Source organism: Schistocerca americana, chromosome 3 (genome assembly GCF_021461395.2).
Source record: "Schistocerca americana isolate TAMUIC-IGC-003095 chromosome 3, iqSchAmer2.1, whole genome shotgun sequence".
Lineage (NCBI taxonomy): Eukaryota > Metazoa > Arthropoda > Insecta > Orthoptera > Acrididae > Schistocerca > Schistocerca americana.
The window spans coordinates 693,119,926-693,141,238 of NC_060121.1; the positions used below are offsets into that span (position 1 = coordinate 693,119,926).

Here is a 21,313-nt window from a genome sequence, read left to right on the forward strand (position 1 = left end):
CGAAGTACACAGATATGTGGAAGACGATACCAAATTATATTTCCTGGGATCTTGCCATGATAGCAAAATTCAGATTATCATGTTTTTTCTAAGCTTCATCACATCAAATGGTTTCAGTAGACCTTCCTTGCTAGAAAAATATGACCTTTAATACCACAAAATAAGGCAAAGACTTAAGTATCCATGCAGTTTTAAAACAATGGATCTGTAGCAAGTGGCAGTTCTCTATGCAACCATTAGCTACAACACCCTTTACACTGTGGTGTAGACGTTTTAATATCATCACTTAATTTAGAAAAATCTTGGCTATTTTTTGCATTTCCGTCCCATTAAAAATTAATGGGAAACCAGTTTCCTTTTTTTACTGCACTGCCATTTTCTGATCTTTGCCGTCTCATTACAAACTAAAAACAGTTTTCTTTGGTTCGACTACGGTACTTTTTTAGTTTAATACAGTTTTAAATCTGAACGCGGAAGCAGTACATGGCAGTACTATGGCAAAACAGGCCGTTTTTCTGCGCGCTTACCCCATGCGCAGAACAAACCGAAGACAATACGTTCGTTAACTCAACAAACGATTACAGATTTTTTTAAAAAGAGTCTGTTGACTAAAGAACTTTTTCTAGATCATTGTGTACCTATTAAGTTGTTCTTTTATTAATCAAGTAGCGAGATTCGACCGCCATTTTCACGTCATTACTGTTCAGGGCATCAAGGCGTGATGACTGAGTATTCCAGCAAAAGTTTTTATCCACTTATATCGCAAGAACTTCCCAGACATGATGAGCAGTCTACAGGGGCTCAAGAAAGGGTTTACCAGCCACCGCTTCTCCACTGGAGTTTTGTCCAAGAGTCTTCTGCCGAATACTGCTCTAAATTTTCAGCCCACTCTGGACACCAAAAGGCTGCTGAAGGAAATTCCTGTGAAATGGGGGAAACTTAAGGATTTTAAAGGACTAGAAGAGGAAAATGACACGACGAAATCGTTCCGAAAATTTTAATTTGACAAGGGGGCCAAAACCTGGTAAAGTTTCGTAAGCATTGGTCTGTTACTGAGGTCGAACGGAATATTTGAATCTGCCTCAGGTAGTGAGGTCCCTTACTAAACTATCCTGGGCAAAGATCAGCAGAATTCATCTTCTGAAATTTTTGTAACACAGACTGTCTCAGCTTTAGGCACCAGCCGGGTGACGGAAACTACGGTGCGCCGAGTACTTGAAAAATCCAGAGAATCGTATTCTGGCTTTGGGCACAGATTCCCCCCCCCCCCCCCACCCCCCCCTCCACCCACCAACGCGTAGACATTCAACGAATATTCCATCATTTCTGAAATATCAACCAAACTGTCTGTAACAACAACTTTTAATAACGATTCTCTTCTGGTTCGCAAAGTCAGCTACCTCACTCCGCTACCAACAACCGTATGTATTTTATAGCGGTGATTCGACGCTAATTAGCGTGTCGGGGGATGTATATAGGCATGCTTAATGTATTGATTTCACAGGTCACGGAAATGTTTGTTTTTCGGTTACTGGCTTAGTTTCCAAACGACGAACGTGAAACGTTTACTGATATTTTGGCAAATTGGAAGCCAGCTGTCTCTTATAGTAGATTACGGGTACGAAAAATGACCATATTGGCATACTTCCCGCATTTCAAAGTAGTCCTTGAAATTAATAATACATTTTCTATTACGTTCTTAAATGTAGTCATCAAGTATATAATCTGAAACCAAATCATTACAGAAAGATGAAGTACATATCACAATCATGATGTTTCCACAATTAACTGTTTTCTTTGTTAGTGAGCATTTCAAAAGCTGAAATAACTTCCCCTACTTTACCAGCAAGATCTGCAGTGTACCGCGGCTGATGCAATCCCTTTTGTGTGCAGAATTCATTTCACCTCCAGACATTACCCGCAGCAATATAACAAAAATTACTCTAAAGAACAGTCTTTTCCATGCGTTGGTGAAAAAGTTAAGGCCGAGGTGCCGTTTCTTTACAACTTATGCCACAGCTCCTCAAAAAATATGTTCCATTATAACCAGTAAGATGCTAGCTTTTAATTGGTGGCAGCGCCTTGACATCTAGAACTCTAACAGCCATGCGAAACAACCAGCATCTCAGAACGTGATGGTGACTCATTGTGCTTCCAGGAAGCTCGTATTCTGTAGTAGGCAGCACTAACTTGCCGGTTTGGAAAGACATCAGAAACGCAGAGAAAAAAAGGAAGAAAGCAATCTATTTGTAATAAATATATTTTTATGCAGTTTTTCAGTCGGTGTATATGGTAACATTTCACTGTTGCCATCCCCTACATTTTCCACGTAACGGAATTTATTGTCGGGAAATGAATCGTAGTGAATTGCTTCCTTCAAGTGCTCCATGGCTCAAGGGCGACGTATACAGTACACTGAATTCTCCTTGACACGTTAACCGAAAGAACGGTTTATGTCAAAGCGCAAAGGAATAAAGTGACTGAAAAACACCTCTCTAAATAGTGAGTGCAAACAAGTACGGATTGTGGGCGAGATCTGTTGGAAGAAGAGCCTAGTAGAATGTCGTCAACCTTTCCGTGTTCACACTTACCGCCATACCATCTTCCTCGCAAAAGCATGGAGTCTAGCTCTCCAGTTGATTTCTTGCATTGCCAGTTGAAAAGAAGGTTACTTCGCTGAGACACAAAGACGTTTATCAACTTTAGTTACGGTTCACTCCCAGCCATTCGGGCATCTTCGAACTTCACACTTCCAGCTGGACATCAAAACGTCTCTGACTTCCTCCATTATGCCAATATTAATTAAGTTGAATCGAGATAATCATGCATTCTAACTGAAAACGTTTACGATCACTCACTTTCATTTATACGAGGTTCCAGCAGTCGTTTCGGAATATTACACCCTCACCATCACGTGAAAGCAATAAACTTTAATGTGACTTCTTTTCAAATTCTGATTGGAAACATGCGGTACTATTTGCAAATGGAACGTGAAGACAAAACTATGAACCTGAAATGTATCCTGTAATATATTTATAGGCACGAAAGAAGTACTCGTTTTATTTGGAGAATGATGCAAGACGTCGAAATTGGGTTTCGCCAAACGATAGTAAGCAGAGAAACTTTTAATTTTGTTAAATAGTTAATACACTCAATACTTGTATCAACCGAGTGTAGCCTCCTAGCGTCGTAATTTTAACCGATTTCTCAGTTACTCCTACGAAAAGATTCGACGCCAACATTAACAAGCTTGTGTATCACAATACTCGTCTTTCCAAACACTTTCGAATTCCATTTAGAAAACTACACCGTGCTATTAAAAAACAGTATCTGATTCAGAATGTATGTTGGTAGCAGAGCGAACGGTGTTCACCATGCGAAAAAAAATGGGGTCCCTCTCTGTGTATTATAATTTGCCAGAAATGTTGTTTCTGTATCATGAACCGTTCATGAAATAAAAGAGAAGTTACGTGGTAAGTCATTCACCCTATATACACTGCCTGACAAAAAAGTGAAGCACCCTGAAGACGCAGTCGGATGTTAGTGAAAGTTCGTACACGTACACACCGTCGGCGGGTATGTAAATGATTACAGTAGCAATTCTACGTGACAGAACGGCTACAGGAGTGCATTTGTTTTTTTTTTAGTGTTGTTACCAGGCTTGATAGGATATACAGAGTGAAGTTTTCAACCTTGTACAAAGTCTAGAGACTGATCAATGAGAGGATACGGAACAAAAAGGATCTAATGACCTTATATCCGGAAATGCACGGTTTCCAAGCTAAAGACCGTTTATTCATACTTTCTCACAGAAACTGCGGTCTAATAAACGCTGTACCAAACAGCTACACTTACAGTATGCATGGTATCCTCATAGAGGGTGGTACTATTCATACGCGATGCCCGGGGCGCTCCTTCCTTAGTAACTGGTAATGTTGTGTCCGGTTCACTTCTCTTACTGACTCACCTTGTAGTGAATGCGATACAGCGTTGTACACAATGGTTCCGTTTTCGAATAGAGAGATTGCCGACATGATGCTTATTTATGGAAAGACAATTGCCAACGGGTTGCGGGCAGCAAGGATGTACCAGGAGATCTATCCACACCGACAGCCTCAGCTTACAACGTTTGCAGCAGTGTTTCGCTGTTTGTCGGAGGCAGGGTCGTTTCTGGTAGGTTTGCCGCTGCGCCATATTTTTATGTTGATCACTTCGGGCAGTACCTTGCCACAGGTAAACCATGAAAATTTATTAGGACCAATTTGACATCAGTTAAGAAACAATAAAGTCATTCACAGTTAAGAACTGCATTTCAAAATTAATACCGTATTCGGCTTAGGTAAACTTCATTTCATATCACATTTCTGTCAGACAGTGAGATTCTTACAGTGCAGTGTTGCATTTGCGTACGTATTTAGTCTTTGGAATTTTATTGAGTCAGTTTGTGTACGTAAAATTACAGGGAATTTTTATAGAAACATTTCGTTTGTGTATTCTTTCAAAATTAGATTTATGATTTTATGTAGAGTTTTTACCACGTTGGTTTCGTGTGCTGGAACTGCAAGTCACGTACTGTGACGCACGCACTACCCACTGCACTGAACAATACAGAATACATCAGTTCTGTGTTTTCTGATTATTTTGATAAAAGTCGATACAAATACAGCTACATAGTTTCATATTGATTTGGCGGCTCTTAAAAAAAAAAAGCATTTCAGTTACACTACTGGCCCCGGACTTGTGCTACGAATAGAGTTAGTAATAAACCAATAATAAATAAATACGCTGTGGATTATGCTGATAATTTATTGCAAGAACAGCAAAAAAAGATTCCTTTCATTACTCTGTTTAACATGTCAGTGAGTAAAAGTTTCGAAACGGTCTGAAATGCGTAAAGTTTGTGGCCAAGTCGCTACGGGCTCTCATTCTCATATACTGGGAAAACAGAGTCTGGAAAACGCGGCCTCAGTACTTGTACACACTCCCTAACTTTAATACTTGACTTATCCTGTTATGCCTGCAACGTAAAATTGTGGCGGTGTTTCAGATTTTTAAATTCGGTCATTAATTATGTGGAATACTAAAAACGATATTTTGTTGCTCCTGGAAGCCGTTAGATTGGGCTTTGGTGATTTTAGCCCTGAGTAGTTTAGAAGTAGTGAGGGATTTATCTGATATCTTAGTTTTGATCATGGATGGCAATCGACTTTATCCATCGTTACAGATGGTCGTAAATAGTTAAGAGACTGTGGAGAGACGACAGATGATTCAACACTAATAAAACAGGTTAAAGATTAACAATGGGATGTATTCAGTCGGAGTTCATAAACATAGAGCCGTGTTCAACCTTAACTGACGTTTCAATATTACTAACGTATGGGAGACGCATTGAAAGAGACATCAACCAATGGATACGGGAGTCAGTGCATGAAATTACAGAATTCCTTAAACGCCACTTGAGCTAGTAATGTACTGGGAAATGTTGAATGCATGTGAGAGAGAGAGCGGAACCCATAAATACTGAGGCGACAAAAGGGGATGGTTTGGATGACTTTTTATGATATGGCTGTAGATAATGACTTAGCGGCAACGGTGCGACGCAGTCACGCACGCTGAGCTAAAACTGTGATTCTGCTCATCCGAAGAGAAACTGGAAGAAAAGTGAGGCAGAAGCTGCGTGGTTCCAAGGTCTTAAACATCTGGATGACCATTCCACGTGGAAATTCCGACCTCAAAAAATAACCCCATTACCAACTGCTGAGAGGTGCAGTGGTCAAGGACTGCCTGCTGGGATTTTTATAACAGATGACGTTTTCAGAACACAGAGATTTCACGTCTTGCCTTGGCTCCAGTCATCGAAACACAGTCATTTTCCTACCATTCTGCCTCCTCGAGGAAGAAGAAAAAGAACGATTTGAGTTTTATTTGTATATAATAGCTGCCGCTATCTTGAACTAATATCCAAATCCTCTAAAAATCTAATCTTAATTCAGATTCTGAAATATTGTTCGTCGGTAGGTCAACAATTACCTGTTATGCTCTCTTTCCCTTCAGAACTTTTAATAGTGGGTTGGTTTGCATTTTGACCTTAATGTTAAGGAAGCTCGAAACAAAATTGACAACGCGGTATTAAGTTCAATGGCATGTTATTAATTAAAAAAGGTTTCGTTATCCGCAATGATATGTATAGGATTTTAATCATTGGAGGTCCCCTTCTTTGTTAGAGTCCTCCTGCGAATGCGAATGTACGTGTTCAGACACGTGGTGAGCTTGGTTAGGGTCATTCTGTTCCTAAAAGGAAAAAAGAACAAAGCTGTCCAGAAAGTTACTTCATTACGGAGTACTAGGAATCATGTCACATGCAAAACTGAAGTTGTATCGCGCAGAGGAACTGCGTCTCAAAAGTAATGTAAAACATAGTTGCAGTAATGTTTTTATCCTGATTATATGTAATCGTGACTTCATATCAGTTACGTTGATAAGAAGAAAACTCATCTCAGTTTTGTCTACTGAGTAATAGAAATAACTTGGATAGACAGATAAGAACAGGGGAACCTGTGATGTAACTAAATTTTTTCTTGCACTGTACGAGTCCTCAAACGGGACCTACAATAAGGTGACATTAGTGTGGGCACGTTGAATTTTACATGTAGATGTAGTGCCTGAAGACGATCTCCAAATGAGTAAACAAAAAGGAGTGAAACGTATACAGCTTAATGATTTGACATGTTGTAAGTCTTATAAATAACAGAAAAATGGTTCTGTATGCTAATAATCTTGAAGAATAGGCTACTTTTAACGACAAAATTATAAATCTAGAGAAGAATAGCAATTCATGTAAACATAATAGAATAAAACGCATTACGGGGCACTCCACAATGGGTTTCCCAGGTTATAGATTTCTTATTAGTTTCATTGTTCTCAGTATCAGAACAGTAGAGAGATTTCATTGGAGAAGAAAGATATCCATTCACGTCAATCTATCCATTGAAACACGTATGTAACGCAGCAGCGATGGCGAGGCATTGTAGCATCTGTGACCAGAGAGTATGCGCTTGACCGCGCGAGTGTTGCGAGCGGTTCTCAGTCAGTAGTAGTCTTTGCGAGTTAGTTGTCGCTATGCAGAGTAGCAGTCTGTCGTTGCGAGTCTGTCAGTTCAGTCGTTGCGAGTCTGTAGCTCTGTCTAGTTGAGAGCAGTACTCAGTCTGTAGTCGTCATGCAGAGCGGTCGGTCAGTAGTAGCAGCCCAGTGCGGTTGTGTGATGTAGGCGGTCGGCAACAATGGTCAAGATGAGGAATAAGGTATACTGTTAATTAATCTAATCATTAGATAATGAAAAATTTTATTTATTGTAATTATTCTCCAACAAGTCTCCCAATAATAATTTTTTATTTCAAAAGCATTTTCTCAAAAGTTTAATTTTTTTTGAACTAAAGATCTCGTTGCACTTCCCATTTCATTCCACTTCTTTTTGAAGAAAAATTTCACTAGAATTACAAAAAAAAGGAGAATATTATTATTTGCAATGTAGTTCCTCCAAGTGGTGCGCAACAACAAGAGCAGATATGTGACATCCATTTATTCTGAGGTAAGACTTTAATTCTGATTGTTTTTACACAGGGCCAAAAACCGATATTTCGGTTTAATTGAATTTTCTTGTCACTGAATGGACTTTAATTTTTTGAAGGATTTATAATTGAGTCAGATTGCGAATTTCACATTTGTTGCCATTGTCAGTACATTTGATTGTAGGCAGGTTACGCATAGAGCCATGTCCATCAGCATTTTTAATTAGTATCGTTATTTTCTTTTAAAATTTTTGTGGGGAGGTTACACTTGGCGACACCCAGTCCAGGATCGTATTTCGTTGAGAGTCTTTTGAGCGACAGTCAGATATCTGCTCTTATTTGCTTAGATAATTAGGATTTGGCGCAACGCTTTTAATAATATTGTGACTTTCTTTCTACAGGTCAACGGCAATTTGCTGCTTTGTTGTATTTGTGTGTTGCTTTTGCTTTGTGCTTATTTGCTTTGTGAAAAATTTTGACTATTGTAAAAATGCCGCGAAAGACTGTGAATAGTGTATCGCGAAGTATTGTGAATGAAATTACCGACTTAAACAACGTGACCGATAGTAATTGTGATACGCAACGTAATGATGACAATCCTGCGTTCACTAACAATCAGTGCATTCCAACCACTAATGATGACTTTCACCTTAATGATGAACAAACGAATTCAATTGTCTCGTCTGTTAACTTGACGACAATTGATGACGCAGAATGCTCTATGGTAATGAGCGCTGTAGAGCTTAACACACCCGATTTGGAAAATTCAAGTAATGTACAGTCAAATCTGTCTAATGAAAATGAACAGATCACACAAAGTAGGACAGATGTATTTAATTCCGAAACAATGACTGATAGTATACATTTGACTGACAAACCTTTTTGTAAATTTCAGAATGACCAAATGGTTACAGAAAGTGAAACAATTCCAGATCCACTATTGAACAGTACAGATAATAGAAATGGTAATTTTGGCTCGGATCCAATTATGGCATTTTTGCGGGAAAATTTCAGACAACAGAGTGAAGATTTTAAACAACTTAGGGAACAGAACAAACAAGATAACGAAAATCTTAAACAACAACTCAATGAACAGGTCAAACAACTTAGGGAAGATAACAAACACTTAAATGAAAAACTTGACAATAATGACGAAAATTTCAAACAAATTAGTGAACAAATTACAGCCGTTGCCGCGCAGTGCCATGACACTAAGGAACAGTTGCGCGCGGAAATTGAGGCGTGTTCACAAAAAAATAGCGAAGAAATTAAATCTGTTGCGCAAGAATTAAGAGAAATGCAAACAGTCGCAACAGAAACACTCAGAGACGAAATTAGCAGAGTCGCTAAACAATGCTCTGAAAAAGCTGCACAATTACGGGACGAGTTTAAAGCAATGACGGTAGAACTTTCGCGCACTATGGACGCAAAGATAGACGCGAAATTCGAACAGCAGAACACTCAGATTAACGAGCGCTTTAGTCAGCACATACAGAACAGTGATACGCGTTTCCGCAGATTTATTCAAGATCAAAACAAAGTAAAACGACAAGTCATGGAAACAATCACTGCACAGAGACAAGAGGACAAACGTAAAATATTCGCGAAAGCGAAGACGTATGTAGACAATAATATTACTACAGTGTCCGACAAAATTAATACCATAGAACAATTGAACGCGGAATTACGGGATGAAATTTCTGATCTTAAAGCAAAAACGGATACACACACAGCAAATATTCAAACAGTGACAGATAGATTCGAACAACTAGATCTAACACAGGATTGCGATGTCATCAAAGCTGATGTTAAAAAACTGAGCGAAACTACGCGCAAGTTGCAAAAACAGATTAATGCGTCTGATTCTAAAACCGACGATCAGGTTAAAATACTGACTGAAAAATGTGATGAATTGGCCAGTCGTATTGATGTTATCGAAAATACTAATGACAATAAATCAGACGATACTGCACCGGTTTCTTTTATCCAAACACCTGAATTTCAAAATTTACAGCTGACAATTAATGAAATCGATTCATCTAACAACACGTTACGTCGGAAGTTATCAAATTTACAACAAGAAGTAACAGAGATGAAAAACATGTCAGTTAATAACATACCACAACAGACGCCACGTTGCGAGCATTTGTCAGACTTACGCAGCGTGTATAATGTGAACAATTTACAGCAACTACGCGACTTAAAATCTGAAAAGCTACGCAACTTGAAATCCGAAATCACACAGACAAACAGACTTTCACACAAACCTGAACGTATTATCAAACTAAGTGACGAGAACGTAGATTTCGAGCAATTTGCATTTGTAAGAAAATCTAAGGAATTTAATAATGACAGCGTACAGGCACACGCTTTGCACTGTATACGACAATTTATCTTTGTACATTCACCGCTATTGCCTGTAATGCAGAAGCTAGCTTTGAACCAGATGCGACAATTTATTTTTGTATTTACAACAGCATTGCCTGTAATGAAGAAATTTGAATTAGCACGGATACAACAATTTGCCTTTGAAATTTTACCGCTATTGCCTGTAACACAAAAGCTAAAATTTATTTGCAGTGCGTAAATGACCTCAGGGGATTCATTACGCTTTAATGAATATGTGCCGTAGCGAGCATAGGGCCCCGAGCTGTAGTAGTGCTGTTTCATCTTTAGTTTTCTGCACTGCTGCCTTTTCTTCTACTATCCTTTATATCTATCCAAACTGCTCTTTAACTATTGCTCTTTGTAGTATTAAGAAACATGTAATGAATATCCGATGTGACAAACTTTTACCGAATGTGACAATTTTCAGTAGGCACTCCCGTAATGACAACTACCGCCGTAATTTTAATTACAGATAAAATCGTAATCATCAGTATGTGTAAAATTATTAGTAACAGGAACCACATTTTTGGTAACAATAGATGTTTTTCACCACAACAGCATGAAAGTCAGCCGCTTAGCATACCTAACCAACAATGCAGTCTACAAGGTCAACCAAACTTTAATGTTCCGCCGCGTGCACGTATAGTCCCAGCTCCAACAAATAGTAACGCATGGCAGCAAAGAAATAACTACGTACAGATAACACACTATTTCAACTCGTATCGCAATGCGCCGTATAGAAATTACTATCAGGACAGACGTAAAAAGAATGATGAGCACAATTTTCAGCGTACATTTAATAACAGTCGATCTTATGCGCAGCAACAACATCAGCAACAACAAGTAATCAAGAATGAAACAGACAATAGGTGTCATCGATAGCGTAATACGTCAATAAGAAATAACAGAGCAGTTCATATAGTGGATATGCCACAACATTCTCCCGTAAATAATAGCACGTACGACAGAATTTGACCAGACACAGTACAGATTGCATATTACAGTAACGCAAACATTACTTTTGACACGCAGAATTTTGTTCACGAGAATGTTATTTGAAACATGCTTTGTTGAATGCTCCACTTTTATCGCACCCAGATCTTACCAGAAATTTTTCCATTGCCACTGACAGTTCCAACACCGCTTTAGGCGTACACATTTTCCAGGAAATTGAAGAAGATGGTTCTATAGTAATTAAAAACATCGCATTTGCAAGTCGCATTTTGTCACCTGCTGAACGAAATTATTCCGTCACAGAACTTGAAACATTATGTGTTGTATGGGCTTTCACGAGATTTAGGCACTTTCTTTACGGCAGACATACCACCGTCTACACAGACCATAGAGCGATACAATTCTTACTTTCAGCTAAATTCACTCACGACAGGTTAAGCAGATGGAAACTATATTTACAGGAATTTAATTTTACAATAGTTCACATTCCCGGTACGCAAAATGTTATAGCAGACGCACTATCGCGTTCTCTCGGCAACAATCAGCAAGACATCGCAACCAACTTCTGCAAAGCAAATTTCAGCGTCATGTACATTCAACAAGTTGCATTTGAAAATTTCATTTCGTCGTCATTACGAGACATAGTATTCTTTTTTTTTCTTTCACATGCTTTGGTCAGCTGCACGAGCTAATGCTTCTGTCCGTCAGCTGTGTTGTCTTCTGCTGTCACTACCAATTTACGACACTCACAAAACACAAACAAATGTTTTTCAGCAAATGATTAATTTTGACACGTGCAAACTATTACGGATAGTAACAAAGTAGAATCGGAACACAAAAGAACATGTCCGACCTCACTACCATGTTTTTGCTACATCTTTGTCGCTGTTGAGCTCACTTCAAAATTTGTTACTTTCACTCCGTTACGCAAAGCTACTGCTAAAACTGTTTCGAAAGCATTTGTAAAACATTTTCTATTTCATGTAGGGCATGTAATGAAAGTAATTTCTGATAATGGATCTCAATTTCGTAGTAGTGTATGGACACGCATGTTACGAGCTAGAAACATTTCTCCGATCTATATATCCAAGTACCACGCTTCTTCGAACCCTTGTGAAAGATTAATGAAGGAAATTGGTAAGCTGTGCAGAATATACTGCCACAAAAGACATATTGATTGGGATACACACATACTCTCATTCCAAGATGTAATTAATTCCATTCCAAATGAATCCACTATGCTATCTCCGACTGTTATACTGAAAAACGTTGAACCACCGAACAAAATTAAAGAATTAATAGAATTCCCCAAAAATCGTCGCCTACGACACCACGAAATAATTGACATTGCGCTGAACAACATCAAACGTGCCGCAGAGCGCCGGAGAAGACAGCAAAAACAGGTTTGTACACGCCGCGACTTTCACGTTGGACAGAAGATATTAGTACGTACACACTATTTATCCAACAAATTAAAAGGTAAGTGCAGTAAATTTGAACTTCTATACGCAGGTCCGTATCGGATTCGCAGCATCCCTCACCCCAATGTTGTACACGTCGAAACTTTGAGAACCAGAAAATCGAAAGGCAATCACCATATCTCAAACATTAAACCGTTTATTGAGTGAAACCACTGTATGATTCAACACACTATGATGCCATTTACTAATGCAATTAATTCACCTGACTAATTACTGATGATTATCGTATTTTTTCTTGGCAAGTGCCCGGCAAGGTAAGGTTAGCAGGTCGCTCTTCTTGTCGTTACACATCAGACCGTGCATATTTTTCCAGATGAATCTACACATTTACGACTATTTCTGCAATTATATTTATGTGACTACTTATTGATGATTATCGTATTTTTTTTTCTTGGCAAGTGCCCGGCAAGGTAAGGTTAGCAGGTCGCTTTTCTTGTCGTTACACATCAGACCGTGCACATTTTCCATTTTTTTGTGTATATGACTGTACTCCAGTTTTGTTTGTATGCACTATGAAATAGTTAAGATATAACACACACCAGTCGACTTTGACATTTTTTTTTTTTTGCCTTATGACATCTCAACATCGTGACTGTTTCACATTTTTTTTGCTACTGCATTGTATTATTCTGTGTACATTTTTTCGCATCCGAACACTGTCAATGTCTTGGACATATTACGTTTTCTGTCATGTTATGCTGTATGGTTAATTGTGTCACCATAAACCAGTCATTATTTAGTGGGTATAGGATTTAAATGCAAGACATTAATCTTTGTTCATCAATTTCAGAAAGGAATGATGATTCTAAGAAATAAATTTAACATAAATGGGAATTTCACCTACGGAATAAACGAAAGGAGATGCAATAACTTTATGAGGAAGAGTAAAGGGATCAGGATTAACAAGCATTAACAAGACTATACTATACTCATCACAGAATAGCAGTCTTAACTAATTTTTTCTTTCAGAATACAAGGTGATTGATGCAGGCTGTCAGAGAGAACTACACATCTTATTTTTAGTGATGAAATATGCTAGAGATAAGGAATAGTTATGTAATGAGTAATGAAGTGATTTTTTGCAGATGATAATGAATACTGATGAATAATGATGAAGGATATGATGTTATGAATAATGAAGTTTTTCTTTACAGATGATGATAATAGTGAGGTTATGATGATATGGATAATGAAGTTTTTTTCTTTACAGATGAGGATAATGTTGAAGTAATGTATTTATGCTACGTAGTTATTTAAGTATTTGTTGCAGTTTGCTTTGACAGCAGGTGTTACATTGCATAGTAGGATGACTGAAAGTTTTGGAAAGGACAGCTATGGAACACATTTTTATACACACTTCACTGCCTGTTAATTCGAAGTTCACTACTTTTCAGCATAGTGTGCGTTTCTTCTTTCAGGTCAATAATCCGTTTTTGTATTTTTTTCCAGGAGAAGTTTTTCATGACACTTACTAAACCTGTTACTTATTATACCTGTTCTAGTACTTGCATTTTTATATTTTTTTTACCCATTTGTGTTTATCATTTATAAATGTGATCACATGTACTGCCTTGTTACATAATCTTGCTACAGCTGACTCATGACGAATGACGTTACCTATCCTCATTTGCAGCAATAGGTCAAAAGCAAAAAGTATTATGCCTCAGCAATTAATTATCGATCCCAACGCAATGCATTGCTACCAAAAAAAATGTATTACCAGTCCCACATAATGTCACTAGTTTATGATAATTCTGAATAATACTGATCAACTCTGAATAGCACGTCACTCGAGTAATGACCTCTTAATGAGACTATATTCAAAATAATGCTTTGTCACTAGCTAATAACTGCCACTGTTTATTGTAATGCCTGTGATTACTAATGATTTGACTGTAATTAACTGATTTTTAATAATGACTTTGTAATGATCTGAATAATACTGAATGATGAACTATGTTTTATTCTATTCAATACTTGATGGCCACTGAGTGCCAATAATTAATGTCAATCAACGAAATTGTTATTAATTATGCCATTAATTAACTCTTGTTTTCAATGTTCATACTTTGTAATTGGAAATAAATGTGACTGTTTCATAATGCTTTGTAATTAGGAAAAGACTAATGATTCTTAATAGATTGGAATGACACATAATTAATTAACTATGGTACTGTTTAATAATGCTTTGTAATTAATTAAGGCTAATAATTCTTAGTATATTGAAATGACAAATGATTAATTAATTAACTGTAATTAGACAAATGATTAATTAACGACAAATGATTAATTAACTGTAATTAGACAAATGATTAATTAACGACAAATGATTAATTAACTGTAATTATACAAATGATTAATTAACTGTAATTAGACAAATGATTAATTAATGACAAATGATTAATTAACTGTAATTAGGAGAAGGTTAATGATTCTTAATTATACTCTGTAACTAAAAAGAATGCGATTATTTCATAATATTTTGTAACCAGGAAAAGAAGGCTACTGATTCTATGTAAAACAATTAATGAACATTTTTCTGTAATACTACATACTTGGTACAGAAATGTTCAATAACTGGGCTATGAATGCCACGAACTATCAATGAAGACTGTAATTGTCAATATTATGTGACTTGATGTCCTTCACCTCATAAGCTGACTACCCTGAATTACTGCAATGTCCATTTGTCCTGTTTATCCCAGTGATCATGGAGCACTATATTTGGTTTTGCACTAATTCTACGTTGGTGTGCCTTGTAAGAGTGTGGTGTTGACACGACATGCTGTCCACCACCATGAGCGATGAAGACATTATTATGGTCCCACTGTTTGGTGTACCTAATGTACTGCCAAAATGAAAACATGGAACATTACTACGACAGTTCAGTGTCTTGGCTACACTGATAAATTCTGATGGGAAAAGAACTTCAAGTTGTGTCACTTGGTGTTGTACTACTGTGGAAAGATATGGACTTTCAGAGCAGCTGTGTGCAATCTAAAGTGCTACAACCATGATGCAATCCTTCCCTTTCCTATCCTGATTCTTGTCACATAAAGAAAAAATTTTTTTTGGTAACATCATTTATGTTCATAGGTTATACATTTTTCGATTCGCTAAACTCCAGTGTGAGTACACTTATGTCACTGGTCGACATGATGTTTGCCATTATGTTTATTTGTTGTGAAAATACTAAAGACATTTTTCAGTGCATGTGCACTTTGGACATGAATTTTTTTTTTGCCATTATGTTTATTTGTTGTGAAAATGCTAAAGACATTTTTCAGTGCATGTACACTTGTCAACATAATATTTTGCCAGTCTGTTTATTTGTTCTGAATATGCTAAAGAATTTTCAGTGCCTGTGCACTTTATCTGTCAAAAAGTTTGTATATACTTTTCTGATTTGCTACTATGTTTTGTACTCACATTTTGTCTTTGTCTGATATATTTTGTACTTAGTGCGTGTGCACAACATTTACTTTATGTACTACATCTAATTATTCTTGCCAGTCTGTTTATTTGTTCTGCATATGCTAGAGAATTTTTTCAGTGCCTGTGCACTTTATCTGTCAAAAAGTTTGTATATACTTTTTTCTGATTTGCTACTATGTTTAGTATTCACATTTTGCCCTTGTCTGATATATTTTGTACTTAGTGCGTGTGCACAACATTTAAATATTCTGTAAGTTGTAGGATTTTGTTAATTAAAGAAAAATTTTGCCGCGCTTGGCAAGTCCAAATGACTCACCATCGCTGCCAAATTTTTGCCCCCCGAGTGGAGGGTTATGAAACACGTATGTAACGCAGCAGCGATGGCGAGGCATTGTAGCATCTGTGACCAGAGAGTATGCGCTTGACCGCGCGAGTGTTGCGAGCGGTTCTCAGTCAGTAGTAGTCTTTGCGAGTTAGTTGTCGCTATGCAGAGTAGCAGTCTGTCGTTGCGAGTCTGTCAGTTCAGTCGTTGCGAGTCTGTAGCTCTGTCTAGTTGAGAGCAGTACTCAGTCTGTAGTCGTCATGCAGAGCGGTCGGTCAGTAGTAGCAGCCCAGTGCGGTTGTGTGATGTAGGCGGTCGGCAACAATGGTCAAGATGAGGAATAAGGTATACTGTTAATTAATCTAATCATTAGATAATGAAAAATTTTATTTATTGTAATTATTCTCCAACAAGTCTCCCAATAATAATTTTTTATTTCAAAAGCATTTTCTCAAAAGTTTAATTTTTTTTGAACTAAAGATCTCGTTGCACTTCCCATTTCATTCCACTTCTTTTTGAAGAAAAATTTCACTAGAATTACAAAAAAAAGGAGAATATTATTATTTGCAATGTAGTTCCTCCAAGTGGTGCGCAACAACAAGAGCAGATATGTGACATCCATTTATTCTGAGGTAAGACTTTAATTCTGATTGTTTTTACACAGGGCCAAAAACCGATATTTCGGTTTAATTGAATTTTCTTGTCACTGAATGGACTTTAATTTTTTGAAGGATTTATAATTGAGTCAGATTGCGAATTTCACATTTGTTGCCATTGTCAGTACATTTGATTGTAGGCAGGTTACGCATAGAGCCATGTCCATCAGCATTTTTAATTAGTATCGTTATTTTCTTTTAAAATTTTTGTGGGGAGGTTACACCATTGAGCACCTGACTGACACACAGGGGACCTACATGTTCAACTAACGCAGAATGAGATCGACCACACTTCAACAGTTTTGTGGGACTGAGTTTTAATACTGGCATACTTATTCATTCGATGCATTCACGAACAGTGAGAAAAGTAGTTTATTTCGAATATATTTACATTACAAAATGCTATAAATGACAGTATGTATGTCAAGACAGTACCCCATCGCGGCAAATTATTACCGATATAAAGAAGAAATGCAAATAACAGATTTTGACGTTTAATTTGCTTCAGTTCTGTACTGCACATCACTTAAAATGCTAATAAACCGTCCACACGGATGATAAAATATTTCATTCACTTATACTAAACTAAATCAGGTCTACACTTTGCTGTAGTTATCTTTTACTTATGTGCCTTTGTAAAATTACAAAGCAAGCAATCTGTGTTACGCTACATGTATTTGTCAAAATGCGCGTCAATAATGTTTCCGTAATTGGTAGTTGTCTTCATGGTACTTGAAACTTACCGAGTCCCCAACTTTGCACAAAACGGGCACAGGATCAGTCTCATCTGAAAAAGAAGAGAAAACTTCAATCACTTTCGTTTTTATGATTAATCTGGATTGGCCCTGCTATACACCCGTACTGACTGAAAGAATGTAATATCGACCGGCACATAAAAACCATGGACGGGAGATTTCATATACGTGTGCTAAGTTGTTTTTCTTCACGACTTTGACAGAGTTAAACGAGCACATTTTTCTAGAAGAAATTTGTCACTGCCTCGTAAAATTACAAGAATACATTCTATGCATAACGATATAGCATAGTGTTTGTTCTCGATGCTTCAAAGATAATGAATTTTTGTCTGTTAATGAGCTTCATTGTTTCTGTTGCTTTTAGGCAAAACGATTCAGTGAGGAAATTTTCATTAGTTGTTGTTTTGGAAGGAACGGTGAAAGGAAAATGAAACAAGATAGGAAAAAATACTTGATGATAGACGAAGCTAAACTGCAAATTAATTATATGTAGGCAATAATAACGGTAGGAGACAGAGAGATATGGAAAAACAAGATTACGTCAAGAGTTGCCTTTTTGACAGAACTAAATAAAAGTAATGGACATAATAACATGACCTACTTGAACGAGTATGTTTAGATCACGGCAAAATGAGCTTTCATTACATTTCTTTTACTACTGAGTTATCCGTTTTGCTAACTTCAAATGCTTTCCGTTATGAATGAGGCAGAGCAGAGAAACGCATTAACGCAAATGCTTAATCCCAAACCATGAGACAGCTTAAACTGTCGAAAATTCCTGCGATGTTGTAGTCCTCTGTGAGTGGTAATTTTCGCAGTCGTTAGCTGTTTTCTGAATAGCACGGTACAGTTACTTACGTAATACTTCGCATTACCAAATATTGCAAGTTTTAAAATACGTGTAGCAAAAAAGAGTTTGCTGACTCGTCATTATTACTTCGCAGACTTGCTTTGCTTCGCCTCATTATACGGTCGCTGAAGCTTCTAATGACTGCTGACGGAAACCGCATAGCAAGGTCGTCTGTAGCAGAGTGCCAATCACTGCAAATAACGCTAATTACCTCGGCACCAGGAAGCAAACGTCGGCATCCCAGAGGAGCAGGGTTAGCGGTATGTCAGGACTACGTCGGTTCTCGACTCTGTGTTAACGTCTTGTTGCAGTGACAGTTCTGTTCCTTGGTAACTACTTTGCATTGTATGCTGCTCTCGAATGTTACATATTTATTATCATTTATTTAAATGCTCCAGGCGAATGCTGCAGTTATTATTATCGTATTTTAATAGGGCACAGTATTTTAAAAAAGTGTATTGAAACCCGACTTAGAAAACTTTCCTTTACATTTTCGTATGTGTGTAGTAAATAAAATTATTTTTCCACAAGAGTTTTTTTCGTATAGATAATGCGCTCTTGGCTCTACTTCAGTATTTGATCAATAATTCAGTGTGTCCCTAGAATTTAAATGGGCAACATATGTTGTTGTTGTGGTCTTTAGTCCAGAGACTGGTGTGATGCAGCTCTCTGTCCTGTGAAAGCTTCTTCATCTCCCAGTACCTACTGCAACCGACATCCTTCTGAATCTGCTTAGTGTATTCATCTCTTGGTCTACCTCTACGATTTTTACCCTCCACGCTGCCCTCCAATACTAAATTGGTGATTCCTTGATGCCTCAGAACATGTCCCACCAACCCATTCCTTCTTCTAGTCAAGTTGTGTCACAAATTCCTCTTCTCCCCAATTCTGTTCGATACCTCCTCATTAGTTACGTGATCTACCCACGTAATCTACAGCATTGTTCAGTAGCACCACATTTCGAAAGCTTCTAATCTTTTCTTGTCTAAACTAGTTATCTTCCATGTTTCACTTCCACACATGGCTACACTCCGTACAAATACTTTCAGAAACGACTTTCTGACAAAATGGTCCAAATGGCTCTGAGCACTATGGACTTAACATCTGAGGTCATCAGTCCCCTAGAACTTAGAACTACTTAAACCTAACAAACCTAAGGACATCACGCACATCCATGCCCGAGGCAGGATTTGAAGCTGCGACCGTAGCGGTCGCAGCGGTTCCAGACTGAAGCGCCTAGATCCGCTTGGCCACACCGGCCGGCAATTTCTGACACATAAATCGATACTCGATGTCAACAAATTTCTCTTGTTCAGAACGCTTTCCTTGCCATTGCCATTCTACATTTTTTATCCTCTCTACTTCGACCATCATCAGTTATTTTGTTCCCCAAATAGCGAACCTCATCTACTACTTTAAGTGTCTCATTTACAACCTATTTCCCTCAGCATCACCTTATTTAATTCGACTACATTCCATTATCCTCGTTTTGCTTTTGGTGATGTTCGTCTTATATCCTCCTTTCAAGACACTGTCCATTCCGTTCAACTGCTCTTCCATGTCCTTTGCTATCTCTGCCAGAATTACAATGTCATCGGAAAGATCTCGAAGTTTTTATTTCTTCTCCATTGGTTTTAATTCCTACTCCGAATTTTTCTTTTGTTTCCTTTACTGCTTGCTCAATATACAGATTGAATAACATTGGGGATACGCTACAACCCTGCCTCGCTCCCTTCCCAACCACTGCTTCCCTTTCATGCCCCTCGACTCTTATAACTGCCATCTGCTTTCTGTACAAATTGTAAAGAGGCGTTCGCTCTCTGTATTTGATCTCTTTCACCTTCAGAATTTGAAAGAGAGTATTCCGCTCAACATTGTTAAAAGCTTTCTCTAAGTCTACAAATGCTAGAAACGTAGGTTTGCCTTACCTTAATCAATCTTCTAAGATAAGTCGTAGGATCAGTATCTCCTCTCACGTTCCAACATTTCTACGGAATCCAAACTGATTTTTCCCGAGGTCGACTTCTACCAGTTTATCCATTCGTCTGTAAAGAATTCGTGTTAGTACTTTGGAGCCGTGACTTATTAAACTGATAGTTCGGTAATTTTGACATCTGTTAAGACCTGCTTTGTTTGGGATTGGAATTATTATATTCTTCTTGAAGTCTGACGGTATTTCGCCTGTCTCATACATCTTGCTCACAGGCCTGGCTCTCCCAAGGCTGTCAGTAGTTCTAATGGAATGTTGTCTATTCCCGGAGACTCGTCTCGATTTAAGTCTTTCAGTGCTCTGTCAAACTCTTCACGCAGTATCATATCTCCCATTTCATCTTCATCTACATCCTCTTCCATTTCCATAATATTGTCCACAAGTACATCGCCCTTGTATAGACCCTCTATATGCTCCTTCCACATTTCTGCTTTCCCTTCTTTGCTTAGAACTAGGTTTCCATCTGAGCTCTTGATATTCATACAAGTGGTTCTCTTTTCTCCAAAGGTCTCTCTAATTTTCCTGTAGGCAGTATCTATCTTACCCCTCGTGGGATAAGCCTCTACATCATTACATTTGTCCTCTAGCCATCCCTGCTTAGCCATTTTGCACTTCCTGTCGATCTCATTTTTGGGTCGTTTGTATTACTTTTTGCCTGCTTCATTTACTGCATTTTTATATTTTCTCCTTTCATCAACTGATTCCAATATCTCTTCTGTTACCTAAGGGTTTCTACTAGCCCTTGTCTCTCTACCGACTTGATCCTCTGTTTCATTCACTATCTCATCTCTCAAAGCTACCCGTTCTTCTTCTACTGTATTTCTTTCCCCCGTTCTTGTCAACCGTTCCCTAATGTTCTCTCTGATACTCTCTACAACCTCTGGTTCTTTCAGTTTATCGAGGTCCCATCTCCT

General features: G+C 37.8%; 1 protein-coding gene across 1 annotated transcript in view; it reads right to left on the reverse strand.

The window, feature by feature from the left end:
• LOC124605779 (chymotrypsinogen 2-like) overlaps window positions 1–21,313 on the reverse strand; it is a 424,134-nt gene that overhangs the window by 299,789 nt on the left and 103,032 nt on the right. Inside the window, exon 2 of the mRNA XM_047137664.1 lies at window positions 17,548–17,591. Coding sequence (XP_046993620.1) covers window positions 17,548–17,591 — 44 coding nt within the window. The remainder of the gene's footprint in view (window positions 1–17,547; window positions 17,592–21,313) is intronic.